The sequence below is a fragment of the Salvia splendens genome, chromosome 5, assembly GCF_004379255.2.
Source record: "Salvia splendens isolate huo1 chromosome 5, SspV2, whole genome shotgun sequence".
Classification (NCBI taxonomy): Eukaryota; Viridiplantae; Streptophyta; class Magnoliopsida; order Lamiales; family Lamiaceae; genus Salvia; species Salvia splendens.
The window spans coordinates 1,129,192-1,143,405 of record NC_056036.1 but is presented as its reverse complement, the minus strand read 5'-3'; the positions used below and the strand labels follow the sequence as shown (position 1 = coordinate 1,143,405).

Here is a 14,214-nt window from a genome sequence, read left to right as displayed (position 1 = left end):
GACTTGGGAATAGATCTCGGGGATGCAGGCACTTCCGTTCAAACGGGGGGAGTAGGGCGGGGTCGGGGCGCGCCCAAGAAGAAGAAGGGGAAAGGGGTGGTCGTCGAGTCATCGCAGCCGGCTGGTGACGACAGCCAGCCACGGAGGAAGTGGACGGACGCGGAGAACGTCTCGCTGTCCAAGGCGTGGGTGAGTGTCTGCGATGACCCCTTCGCCTCGAACAATCAAAGGATCCTCAACTTGTGGGCTAAAATAGCAGCAGCCTACAAGGCATTTTGCCCGGTGGGGAGGCCACGCAGCGGAGAGGAGTGTCGGAAGGGCTGGGATCGAATCTGGTCTGGGGTCTCCCGATTTTCGGGCTTGTACACCAACGCCCTCCGAATGAAGTACAGTGGCCAAACTGACGAGGACTGCAGGAGGATGGCGGAGAAAGAGTTCCCCTTGCCTGGGCTTTACAAGGAGTTCACCTACTGGAACTACTATGAGGTGCTAATGGACTCCGAGAAGTTTCGGGCAGGTGTCGATGCTAGCTGACCGAAGAAGCAACGCCTGAACTATTCCGGTGATTACGCCGGAGGCAGCAACGGCGGTTCCCACGACCTCCCTGAAGATGCTCAGGAGACCCTGTCCCCTCCCGCGTTTACTCGCCGCACTCGCCCGGTTGGTCAAAGGCGGGCGCAACGGGCTCGCCAGAGGTCCCAGGAGGTCTAGTCGGCATCCCCCCTGTTGGCAGCTCGACAACCGACCTCGTCTTCTTGGCGCATCAACAAGCGCGGGCTCAGATGATCAAGGTCATAGATAAATGGAAGAATGCAACTGACCCCGAGGAGAAGAGTTTTTTTTCACGCGGTGCTCGTGAGTATGCGAGAGGATTTGAATCCCGCCGCGGCACAGGTCGGGGGCTCTGACGCGGGCTCAGATGCCGCAGATTTGGGGTTCCCGGATAGCGGCGACAACGACGACGACTGCGACGACGCCGAGGAGTGAGGCGGAGGCTGGGGGCTCGTGCGTGGATTATGATTTTTTTAAAAGTAATGTAATTTTTAATGGATTTTTTTAATTAATGTACTTTTTAAAATTTTAATATTATTATTGAATTTTCCCGTATACGTGTCATAAATTTAATTCCGTATTTTGTGTAATTGTTAATTATTTGTTTTTAGTGATGATGATGTGGCTAGGCTATGACTGAGCTATTGTTTGTCCACTTACTTGTCCTGATGATGTGGCAAAGGAGTTTGTGGCTGAGCTATTGCTTCTCCACTTCCTATTGTGGATGCTCTAAATAACAAAAGCATACTATTGCATTTGTCCTAATACAAAATTTGCCGCTTCTTTGCTTACATCATAAGAGCTGTATCTTATTATTTGAATAAACAAGTTTATAATCTACAAGTTTATATATTATGCTATGGATAGGGGCCGCGCGAACGCAGGCCCCCACTGACACAAATTATGACGCAGGCTCGACCACTTGGGCCGACCTTAGTCAGGCGCCCCTCCGAAGTGCAATGGAGGTCGCCTAACTAGGCCATGGGTCTTATGGATCGCCCATTGACCCCGTCCAGGTAAGTATGTTTCATCTATTTCTTTCTTTCCTTTATCTATGTGCTATTTCAATGCTTGAACTATTAGGCTCTCGACGTGGGATATATAATATATGTAATGTTAAATTTTGAAATGCAACGCCGCAAAATTTCAACCTTAGCTTAAAGAAGACTTGAGTCCATCTTAAAATACTTCTACAACATAATACAAATAATATGAAACTAAAATTGAATTATTGGAGTTTATCCAATAATGAGAAAACACTCCAGAATTGAATTACTGGTTCAAGGGTATAATATTGCAAAAGAATAGTTTGCAACATACTTATGACATGGTTTGGAGCCATGATTAGAATGTAATTAAACTAAGACTAGTGGGATTTATTTTTATAACTATAATATAAGTAAAATGAAATTAGACATGAATTGTTAGGTTTTTCCAATTAAGAAAAAAATCCTCCAAAAAGATGAGTATGCTACTTAAATAGTGACAAGCTAATGTGAATCTTAAGGATTTAAGAAACATACGTTGCCCGGATTTGTTCTTGCAATAATATCCAATAACCCAAACAAGAAATATGACAATAAAAAGATGAAAAAGAAGAAGAAGATGATAAGTGTTATAATTTAGATTAAAGTTCAAGAAAGAAAACCCAATAGCTACTTTTACAAACAAAAACCTAATGGCTCCACAAAATTAGCAACACAAGAACTAGTAAAGCATACCTTAACATTCAACCTAAGCTCAACAATAGATTAGAATGCAACCACAAGAGATTTTGATAAATCTTCAAAAATGAAGATGGGTGCTCACAAATGAAGTCTTTGTTCTTACAATATAATTCAAAGTCTCCTCACAAAAACCCTAGACATGGGTATTTATACAAGAGAAAAAAAGTGCTAAATAAAATACACAAAAAGAGTCCAAAAACGCAAGTCGCACAAAAAACCCGGTTGGGTGTTTTTCCTCATGCAAAACGCCGGTCGGGCGAACTCTGTAGAGTTCGCGACCAAAAACTGTCAAAATGCCCAGTCGGGCGTTTTCCCCTTGCAAAATCGGCCGCTCGCGCGTTCCGTTTTGCGTTGCGCGGCTTTCTTAAAACGACCATAGCTTCCTCATCCTGGATCCGATTGAGGAGTGCAAGATACTCACGCGAAGCTATTTCGACGATGAAGACAATGGTTGTCTTAGGAGAGGATTTAGACTTTATCTTCAAAGGCTAATTCTGGTTTGAATTAGACCTCCAAATCCGGATTGACTCCTTGCCATGTCTCCATCTTCTTCTCGGACCCCAATCAACCCATGGCCCTCGGTGTCGTTATATCATATGATTGTGAATACCCGGATTCACATCACAATCGCACGGTATTCTTTAATAAAAGGCGAAAAAAGCCGCCAAAAAGATGATTGAATAGTTCTTGGATATTGTTAGCATTTTCTCTTCTCTAATTGTAGTTTGTTGAGCAAATATATTGTTAAAAAATATAAAGAGAATGAAATTAAACTTGAAATGGATAGGGGCCGCGCGAACGCAAGCCCCCACTAACATAAATTATGACGCAGGGTCGACCACTTGGGCTGACCTTAGTCGGGCGCCCCACCAAAGTGCAATGGAGGTTAGCCAAACTAGGCCATGGGTCTTATGGATCGCCCATTGACCCCGTCTAGGTAAGTATGTTTCTTTAATTTCTTTCTTTGATTTATGCATGTGCTATAATACTTCAACTACTAGCCTTTCGATATGGGATAATTTTGTTGTCTTTATGTGGATTCAATGCTTCATTTTTAGTCCAAGCCTTCTTGTTTTTACATGGAGGATTTGAGAATTCATGTTTAAAAATATCACTGTAACAATGTGAGAAATAGGACCTAGATAGAGATGATTGATTACTATTTTGTGTAAAGTTTGAAGATTTGTCAAAACAAAAATGTTGATATTTTCATGGCTGGTGATAAATATATAACACGGCAATATGTAAAAAGTTTAATATTATGAAGTGATAGGTTTTTCCAAATGAGGAAAAACCTTCCAAAAAGAGGCATATGCTGCTTGAATTGCTACGAACACACGGTATCTATACATATATAAAAGTTGAGTTTTTGGACGTTTTGAATAGCTATTTTATGTAAAGGATGTAAATGCAATTAAGAAAAATTATTAAATGATATATAAAAGTTGAGTTTTGGGACGTTTTGAATAGCTATTTTATGTAAAGGATGTAAATGCAATTAAGAAAAATTATTAAATGGCCTTTCATTTTTAACCCATTTAATTTTCGTAACTGTCACTATTTTTAGGCATTTCTTAAAATTATTTTGGCTAAACAATATGGTGCGGGAGATTAAAATCATTAGACACCCTTGTATCACTAAAACATATTAATTACCATTACCAATTCATTATTGAGATTAAATAATTAGTGCAATTTACCACCACTACCACCCAATTAACTTTTTTGAATCATGTGTATGAATTAAAGTTATACAATTATTAATTTATAATGTGGCAGTTATAATGAGCATGAATTAACTTTATTCTATTCACAATATTTATTCTTAATATATAGTCGTAATTTGAAACGTAAAAAATTAAAATTAATGAGTATGAATTAACTTTATTCTATTCACAATATTTATTCTTAATATATAGTCATTATTGAGATTAAATAATTAGTGCAATTTACCACCCAATTAATTTGTTTGAATCATGTGTATGTATTAAAGTTATGCAATTAATTTATAATGTGGCATTTATAAACGACCACTTTGACAAAAAAAATATCGATTCAAATGATTTATATGTATAGATGCAGAATGAATGTAATTAAGTTTTGGCATTATTTTGAAATATTTATAAGTTCTGTCCTCATTCTGAAATATTTATAAGATGAAACTAATTTAAATATTTACACTAATCATTTGTAATTAAAACCGTAACATTTACTACCAATTATGCATAAAGTTTTGCAGCAATAATAATATGACAGTTACTATTCTTTAATACAATTCATGATGTATACATATGTAGATTAATGTTATATTTCAATAGATTTAATGAAGGATTACAACATTTGTAAGTTATGTGCACGTTTTCTTCATTATAATTTCATATAGCACCAACAAAGCATCAAATAAATTGATTCAGACTATATCAATTGAATACAAGGTTATATTCACTCTAATTAGTAACGTACAAATTTATATGCATAGAAACCGTTATTGATTAATTATACTTAGAGAAGTTAAAATGTCTTTAAATATTATCGGCAAATGAAAGGTTTAAGAATAAGTATTTAATTCTTTTTGTTGGACTATAAATATATGACACATGGTAGCGATTATTTCACTCACTCACTCACTATCTTATTCTCTATCTCTATTGCACTGGTCACTTTTCTTACAAACTTTATTCGGCGGTTTCATCTTCCGATGAAACTTTATCCTACGTTTTCTATAAGCGTGATTGAATAGTTTTGATTTAACTCTCACTGTTTATGTAATTGCAGGAACTATAACACACTTCGGCAGTTATGGTGTTGAATGCAATTGTTTATGTAAGTATAAGATTTGTAGTTTATCTTTTAGAATTGATATTAGCTTTCATTTCAACTATAAATATACAAATTAAAATAATGTGTCTTTTGAGATAATGAAATTTGATGTTGAATCGTCAATTTGTCGATGGTGAGGAAGAAATGGGCTGAGGCATAGGTTGCGGCAGCCGTAGATTGTAGAAGAAATGGGCTGAGGCATAGGTTGCGACAACCGTAGATTGTAGAAGAAATGAACGAATGAGTGAAGAAGAAGATTGACAATGTCTTTATACATGGTCACAATTTCTTTTATTTATTTAATTTGTAACTATTTTAGGTTTGTGCTTAGGGTTATAAGTTTCGGCTTGGTCTTGGATATAATTTTCATGCACAATTATTGAAGCAATATATTTTTTTTTATCAAAACATTAGAGAGGATGTGTGACTGTTTGAAAATTTAAATTGATATTTATATGGTTGATGGTACTTGTGATTCTTTCATATTAATATTAATGATTATTGTTGTGTAGTAGTATTAATTTTTTTATTTTTATCTGAGTGTTTAGGTTGTCCATTAATACTAATATAGAACTGTGATTGTTATTGTGTTAAGAGATAAGAAAGTGGTTATTAGAAGCTTTGATTAATTTTACAAATAATGCAACTTTATATACTTAAATATGTGTATAGGTTTGGTAGATTTTTAAAGTTGTTTAATTTTATGTTTTGGATTATATATTTAAATTGTATTTACATATTTATTATTTTTAAATTTTATTCAATTTTAAGTAATTAGTTCAAATTATAAAATTATTTTTTTTGTTTGGGATTATAATGTGTCATTATAAATATTTAAATGAAATTATAATGTGTAAGGTTTTTATTGTTGTTATAATAAATTAATAAGTTTCGGCTTAGGGTTATAAGTTTCGGCTTGGTCTTGGATATAATTTTCATGCACAATTATTGAAGCAATATATCTTTTTTTACCAAAACATTAGAGATGATGTGTGACTGTTTGAAAATTTAAATTGATATTTATATGGTTGATGGTACTTGTAATTCTTTCATATTAATATTAATGATTATTGTTGTGTAGTAGTATTAATTTTTTTATTTTTATCTGAGTGTTTAGGTTGTCCATTAATACTAATATAGAACTGTGATTGTTATTGTGTTAAGAGATAAGAAAGTGGTTATTAGAAGCTTTGATTAATTTTACAAATAATGCAACTTTATATACTTAAATATGTGTATAGGTTTGGTAGATTTTTAAAGTTGTTTAATTTTATGTTTTGGATTATATATTTAAATTGTATTTACATATCTATTATTTTTAAATTTTATTCAATTTTAAGTAATTAGTCCAAATTATAAATTTATTATTTTTGTTTGTGATTATAATGTGTCATTATAAATATTTAAATGAAATTACAATGTGTAAGGTTTTTATTGTTGTTATAATAAATTAATAATTTACGGGAGTGGAAGTGGAAAAGTTATAGACAATGTTAAGAGTTTCAAGAGACATAACAGTTATGATCAATTATTTTATTAAGCAAATAATTTGTTGATCCAAAACTAATTACAGTAATAAAACGTATGCCAACAAAAATGCCATTGTGGAGTATAAGGAGATTGTGGGGTATTTAGGAAATGCCATTTTAAATTTAAATATTATAATTTAGATCAAACTGATTATGTTAATTAATTTACACTACATCATCTTATCTGGCAATTTGTATAGACTATAAATATAAATATTGTCAATGCCCCTGTTACTAGAATATTTAATCTATTAAATTACGAAATGTATGATACGTACTAGAAAAACCAGTTTAAATTATACAGGAACAGAAACGGTTGCATTTATAGAAGGAATGAAATGACCGTTTTTGGCCTTTGACTTTCTATCTCTTCTGACCTCTATCACTATAATTTAATGATTTATGATGTTTTAATTTTATGACTTTTCACATCTTTATTTTATCTATATAAAAAGAATAGAATTGTAGGCCGATTACATACCAAACCTTTCTCCCTCTCTTTCTTATGCCCTATACATTTTAAGAGCACTGTATTACTCAAGCTCTATCAAGTTCGTTAGTGCTTAAAAGTTTTGAGATGCTTTTACACACTCGGAGGAAGTCGTCTACGTGAACAACGCGTTTATCCGAGAGCATTAGTCGTTACACGAGTATCATGGAAAGATGGTTTTCCACAACTAGACTTATAGTTTGAATTTTTGGTATTTTTATTTTATAGATTATTTTGATGATATATATTCGAGGTCTCGTCACAAAATTGTTGCTAATGGTTATGGAAAGGTCAAATAAAGGTATTTCCTATTAATTATTGTTTTAGTGTTTAGACCAATAGTAATAATAATTGGTTTCTTGATTTGTTCATTTACTAATTGGTTTCTTGATTGTTCATTATTTTTTGTCATCGGTAATTCGTCCATCACACTATTCAATTTTATATTTTGGTTAGCATGTTATCAAGTATCATATTATTTTTGTTGTTGACGATGATGTTGATCTTTAGGTATCTTTTAATATATATTTATGGATTATTTTGATTACATATATTCAGAATTTATCCCATAATCGTGGTTAATGATAAAATGAAGTTACTTATTGATTATTTTTTGCTATTTAGACCAATAGTAGTAATAATTGGTCTTATAAACAAAATCTCCAAATAAATTTACAAGTGTAATGAAATAAAGATTCAATTTTTCCCCCTAGACTTTAATTTCAATCTATCATTATAAACATGCATACAAAATTCTCAAGAATATTAACAAGGCAGGATCTTCCTTTGATTTGAATAAATTTTTAAAATACTAAAAAATAATATTTTTTTAATATGAATACTAAAATTTAACATATATCAAAATCATATTTTGAGTTTAAATGTCCCACCATTGTTATAATTGAATTCACTAATTTAATCCAATTTGTTGTGAAATATAAAAAATCAAAAATATTCTATACAATATTTATATTAAACATAATTTTCTTTATTAATAAATTTATTGAATGAGTTTAAACAAATGATATTTTAACTTGGTTTTGCACATGTCAATCATGCCCCATTGCATATATATGTCAATAATTTTTTGTTTTCTTTCATTAAACAATAAAGTATATATCGAATACATATCTAAAACCCAAAAATAGAATAAGTGATCAACAAAGTAAAACTGAACTGGGGCGGAGGAGAATTTTATTAATATTTGGCTCATTTGTTGGTCATGATGAATATATTTTAAAGTTAAGGGTTTAGGATTTAGGTTTCAAAGTTTGGGTTTTTAGTGTATAGGGTCACTATATTGAAATGAAATGAATCTCGACTAGGAAGTGTCTCACCAGTGCAATATTAAATTATTGCAAAGTAAACTTGCTCGTGCAGTTATAACTCAACAGTTAATTCGTATTTTCACATAATTAAAATGCTTTTTAATTTTAAGTCTGATATTTAAATGTCAAGACTGTTTATTAAAATGTCAACACAAATATGTGTCGAAATTTTAATGTGATTGTATTGACATTTTTAAGAACAGTTAGCATTTAAACACACTCTTGTGGCTATGTGAGGTTAATGTGATTGAAAAAGTATAATCCAAAATAAGAGGATGTCGAATATTTTTTTGTTTATACATAATAAAATAAATACGGAGAAATTAAAATGACCCGTGTATCGCACGGGCGTGATACTAGTTCTTTAGTAAAAGGCGAAAGAATAGTTCGCTATGTGCTCATAGCGCAGCTGCATGTTTTGTTTTATCGCAAATTCCTCTATTTATTTACACTCTAGCAAATCTTGTTTGGTCTCTCTTCGATGTGGGATTCTGGCTAGTGTTGGTTTTTGCATATCATCTTCTCTTCTATATCTTGATTTTTTCTTACACCTCACATCTTTGTTATCTCAGCTCTTTTAGCTCGATGGCCACGTTCTTCTACCCGGAAGTGGCATCAAAGTGGTCTTCCGGCACCTGCAACAATGCCCCAACCTCGCTCGGATTTTTTATTGAGTTCTTTTACAAATTGCTGCAGGGTTGTGTTTTTTTCAGAATTCCGACGTTGATGACAAGATTTTTAATTATCAGCCAAAGAGGTTCGACGACTGGAACTGCAGCCGTTGTAATCAGAAAGATGTTGCTCTTGTGTAATCACACCTTTCACTGAGCTTGTGTTTTATAGTGTAAATATAGAGGATAAGAGAATTAATATTGATATTCTAAAAAACAATGTAAGAATTAGACTAAAAATGGATAGGGGCCGCGCGAACGCAGGGCCCCACTAACACAAATTATGGCACAGGCTCGACCACTTGGGCCGACCTTAGTTGAAAGCCCCTCCAAAGTGCAATGGAGGTCACCAAACTAGGCCATGGGTCTTATGGATCACCCATTGACCCTGCCCAGGTAAGTATGTTTTCACAATTTTTTTCTTTCCTTTATGTTTGCTATTCCAATTCTTGAACTATTAAGCTTTCGATGTGGGATATATATGTTTTCTCCTAGCACTTGGTCATATGGCGAGGATTGTAGAGCATTCGCAACATACCAGTTTGGCTCCTTCTTTATTACTCTAATACGAATAGTTACGAAATTAAAATAGAATTATTGGTTTTTTTTAAAAAAAAGGGTGCTTGAATAGCGACACACACACGATATTATTTAATAAAAGACGAAAGAATAGTCCGTTGTACACACTACTCACAACTGAGTCATTTATCAGATTGAGAATTTTAGCATTTAAAATGGCGCCTTAACATTGTTTGGCAATTTCTATAATACGGGATTCATTCTCGTCGAACACAACAAAATAATTCTACATGGTACATTTTAGAATATTATTATTTTTTGCAAGTGTAACAAAAGAAATTATAAAATAAACTTGAATTAGTGGGATATTTTCAATAATGAAATAACCCTCCAAAAAGATGAGTACGCTGCTTGAATAGCAACGAGCACACGGTATTCTTTAGTAAAAGGCGAAAGAATAGTTCGCTGTGTGCTCAACGCGCAGCTGCATGATTTATAACCTTGGGAATTTCAGTATTTATAGAGGCTGCCTTTGTATTATTTTGTTGTTGCAACGATGTGGGATTCCTTCTCACATGCACAAGTAGGGCTCATATTATACAACTTCGAGTTAAGTTTGTTTTCCTAAATTAAGACTTACAAGTGCAGCAATGGTGGTTCACTGCCTGTTATCTCAATTGGTAATTTATAACAACTACTCCTTCCGTCCCTCCCGGGCTAAGTGGGGTACTTCTATTTTGGCATAGGAATTACGAAAGTATTGTTTACTGAGTTAAATTATATTATTATTTTCAATTTAAATTTAAGAACAAGCTATATTGTTTCATCCATTTACTCAAACTTACACTTTTATCAGCCTCCCTCTATTTTGATTTGTATTATATACTATCAAAATTGTGAAAACCACCATTATTATTATTATTATTATAAAATAAACTACTAATATAGTACACTTTTTAGTAAAATGACTGTTTTTGTTTAATCATATTAGGTGATGGAAAGCATATCAAGTCTGTAAATTTATTCTAAGATTTACTTAAATAACTTAAATAAGTCAATATAAAAAGTTTAGTTTGGGTGGAAAGGAGTTCAACTTCCTGCCTACCTACCAACAAACTTGCTTTTTTACTTTATTATTTTTCCTTCAATTTATTGGTAGAAACCAAATCTTTGGTATGTTATATCAGAGGTAAAATCTTGATTCTATTTTTAATATATACAGGTTAGGTAATCTAATGAATGAATTAAATCCTTTATAATCATTACCACCCTCAAGCTTCCTTCCCTATATTGAAAAATGGGAAATAATTTGCTTCTTCTAATCACTGCCGCAATTCTCTTGCTCCATTGCTTGAGATGTTCGGCAACTGTTTACACCGTCGGCGACAGCTCCGGCTGGGATATCAGCACCAACATCGACTCGTGGTCGAACGACAAGACTTTCTCTACCGGCGATACTTTATGTATGTAACTTCTATCTTCTTTTTTTTCTCTCTATCTTCCCTTTAAATCATTTGATTATGTAATTTTTCGTTTATTTCATTTAAAATTTAAATATGTAATTTTCTAATTAATGAAAATTTAAAAATATTAAAAAGTAAATCAATTTAATTTGAAGTTCTAAATAAAAAATAAGAAATATGAAAATAGTAGGAAAAATAGATGAAGAGTATACTTCTTAAAAGTGTGTAAATAACAATATACTAGTAATGATTAAAGTGTGTTCTAAATTTGTTATGCAATTGAAGTTTTCAATTACTTTATTTTTATCTTAAATTTCAATATGTTAATTAAAGTTTATTACTCCCTTTGTTTCTTCATAGTTGAAGCGAAACTTTTCGGCACAGAGTTTTAGAAATGAATGTTGAGTGTGTTAAATAAATAGATAAAAAAGTAAGAGAAAGGAAAAGGTAGAGAGAATAAAGTAAAAAGTGAATAAAGTAGAGAGAATAAAGTAAGAAAGAGAAAAAAGTTAACCATATGTGGAAATGACTCAACTATGAAGGAACTTTCCGAAATGGAAAAGTGACTCAACTATGAAAGGACGGAGTGAGTATATAATCTTAATACTTTATACTTATAATAATAAATTAATTGTGGAACACAATGATGCAGTGTTCCAGTACTCACAGTACCACTCGGTCAGTGAGGTGACCGAGGGGAACTACCAGGGGTGCAACACGACCAACGTGCTACAATCGAGTAGCAATGGGAACACAACATTCGCCTTGACCAGCCCAGGCGAGCGCTACTTCATCTGTGGCAACAGGCTACATTGCCTCGGCGGGATGAAACTCCACGTCCACGTTGTCGAGAACCAGACCGTGCCCGGGCCCGTTGGAGCACCATCGGCGCAGCCAGGTGGATCCCTACCGCCCAGGTCATCCAAGAGCGACGAACCTTCGAATTCAGTTTCTTTTGTTAACCCTGCTAGCGTAGAAGCTCTTGTCCTTTCATCTTTTGCCTCTATTCATCTCATAAAATTCAAGGTTTTTGAGTTTTGAATGTGTTTGTTGTCACCCTTCATATCTCATTTATTTGAGTTGTATCACGCTTCTCCTTACTAACCCATTTAGACCGCTTTAATATTAGTAGCTTCTATTTTCACAACACAACCATAATCTATTTAGTCATTGCTTCAAAAGCCACACTAACTAGAAAAAACTAAAAAATGGTTGTCTTAATGGGCCCACAGATATGGCTGTAATGGACTCGAAACACACCGACCCGTTATCCTTCCACTGCCGAGAGCGGGAAGTATTCGCTGCTCTGTGAAGCCAGCCTGACGCAGTACCCACCACTCTACGGACCAAGAAGTCCATGCCTTCGCACAAGGCCCATGGCCCAACTCCCAGCTTGGAACGGGCAGGTCAGAATCAGCATTTCAAAGCCCAGCCACATTTAGTTGGGCCCAACATTCAACCACTCTATAGCCCCCACTTGGGTTACAAGCTCACGTTGCTGAGCTCGGCAACAGTATCACTATTTGAACCTATTATATACTTTGGATATAATTCATCAAATGTCGATGTGGGAATGGGATCATAGGTATTATATCAACAATAATTTAATTATTCATGTATATTAAATGAAATTCACACCGAAACAAAATAGATTGCTATTCAATAGCCTCAAACTCAATTAGGACATAATTTGATAAAAAAAATATTCTTTTTATACAATTTCATGTTGGAAATCACAGAAACGAGTGTGTGAGGATATATAGGTAGCTTGGTTCTCTAACAACATCAATCATGTTTAAATATTCGATCTCTTAGATCATCGAACAAGAAGCAATAGAGTACATCATTGTACCCTACAAATTTTTCGAAGCAAAGAAGAAAACTTAGCCATACATTGAAAATGTAAATTACACCAAGAATAATGGAAACTGTAGGAATCATGTTGTCGCCTTAGCATAGGACCATGGAATGAGAATGAGAATGAGAATGAGAATGAGAATGGGAATCGGCATTTCAAAGCCCAACCACATAGTTCGGCCCAATATTCAACCATTTCGAGGCCCCCACTTGGGTTACAAATTCACGTTACTAAGCTCGACGACAATATCTCTATTTCATATGGTTATATACATTGGTAATGAATCATTTAATATCACTGTGCGATCAAAAGTATCAAAGCAATACTAATTTTATTATTCATGTATCAAATGGCTCACACTGAAACAAGATATCACTCCATCCATATTTGCTCTTTGTTTCAATCCAAGAATCCTCAATTAGGACATATTTTGATGTAAAATAGTGTTTATGATGTAGAAGGGATTGACAATTTCTTCCTCCTCCGTTCCATAGAAGTAAAGTCATTTTTTCCATTTTTTACATTCCATAGTAGTAGAATCATTTTCTTTTTTTAGTAAAAAGTAACATATTTTCTCACTTTTACTTTTCCTTGTTTTGTTACTTTATTCTCACTACTTTTTCCTCTTATCTTTTTATTTAATACATTACACACTTTTTTCTTAATCTTCATGCCGGAAAGAAATGCCTACTATGAAACGGAGGGAGCATAAGAAAGCCTGAGTCCGTCGCCCAATTAATTAGAGTCTATCATGTGGCATAATATTAATTCTTATATGATAATTTGAAAAAAATAAGATTTTATTTATTTTTATTTTAGGATCTTGTTATGTAATTTTTTTATATTATTTAAATTGTGTACTTTTTTTTAATAAATCTTAGTGTTTTTTATTCCTAAGTCAATTTGAATTTATAAATAAAAAAATAAAAATAAGAAATAGTGGTACTCCATATATGAAAAGATGCAAGGATTGTGAATAGTTACCTAAACAGTGATCAAAAGCTCATAAATAGGAATATAGGATAATAATGATCAAGGTCTAAGTGCTCATAAGCCCATGGCCCAACTCCCAGCTTGGAATGGGCAAGCTAGAATCTGCATTTCAAAGCCCAACCACGTAGTTCGGCCCAACATTCAACCAATTTATAGCCCCCCACTTGGGTTACAAGCTCACGTAACAAAGCTCAGCAACATAAACTCTATTTTGTATTATTATATACATTTGGTATTTATAATGAAATATCAATGTGGGAACAT

General features: G+C 33.5%; 1 protein-coding gene and 4 non-coding genes across 6 annotated transcripts; 1 reads left to right on the top strand and 4 right to left on the bottom strand.

The window, feature by feature from the left end:
• Positions 1-1,415: 1,415 nt before the first annotated feature.
• Positions 1,416-1,576, bottom strand: LOC121806055. The gene has a single exon (XR_006051593.1). It is a non-coding gene; the product is annotated as a U1 spliceosomal RNA (small nuclear RNA).
• A 1,486-nt stretch (positions 1,577-3,062) lies between these two features.
• LOC121806067 lies at positions 3,063-3,224 on the bottom strand. Its single transcript, XR_006051604.1, has one exon. It is a non-coding gene; the product is annotated as a U1 spliceosomal RNA (small nuclear RNA).
• A 6,136-nt stretch (positions 3,225-9,360) lies between these two features.
• On the bottom strand, positions 9,361-9,521 carry LOC121806033. Its single transcript, XR_006051573.1, has one exon. It is a non-coding gene; the product is annotated as a U1 spliceosomal RNA (small nuclear RNA).
• Positions 9,522-10,003: 482 nt separating this feature from the next.
• On the bottom strand, positions 10,004-10,122 carry LOC121806081. Its single transcript, XR_006051616.1, has one exon. It is a non-coding gene; the product is annotated as a U5 spliceosomal RNA (small nuclear RNA).
• Positions 10,123-10,879: 757 nt separating this feature from the next.
• On the top strand, positions 10,880-12,638 carry LOC121803344 (stellacyanin-like). 2 transcript variants are annotated; one of them, XM_042203024.1, is made up of 3 exons: positions 10,880-11,099; positions 11,752-12,016; positions 12,332-12,638. In XM_042203024.1, the coding sequence occupies exons 1-3, from the start codon at positions 10,934-10,936 to the stop codon at positions 12,420-12,422; spliced, it is 522 nt and encodes a 173-aa protein (XP_042058958.1). In that variant the 5' UTR covers positions 10,880-10,933; the 3' UTR covers positions 12,423-12,638. The 2 variants fall into 2 exon arrangements, with proteins under 2 accessions (XP_042058958.1, XP_042058957.1); XM_042203023.1 differs by lacking the exon at positions 12,332-12,638 and having other exon boundaries at positions 11,752-12,208.
• Positions 12,639-14,214: the final 1,576 nt, after the last annotated feature.

What these genes read in the sequence shown, in the direction of transcription:
- LOC121803344 (XM_042203023.1), top strand. Translation starts at nt 10,934, where the DNA reads ATGGGAAATAATTTGCTTCTTCTAATCACTGCCGCAATTCTCTTGCTC. An exon ending in CTCTACCGGCGATACTTTAT is followed by an intron (nt 11,100 to 11,751) that starts GTATGTAACTTC and finishes ACAATGATGCAG; the next exon opens with TGTTCCAGTACTCACAGTAC.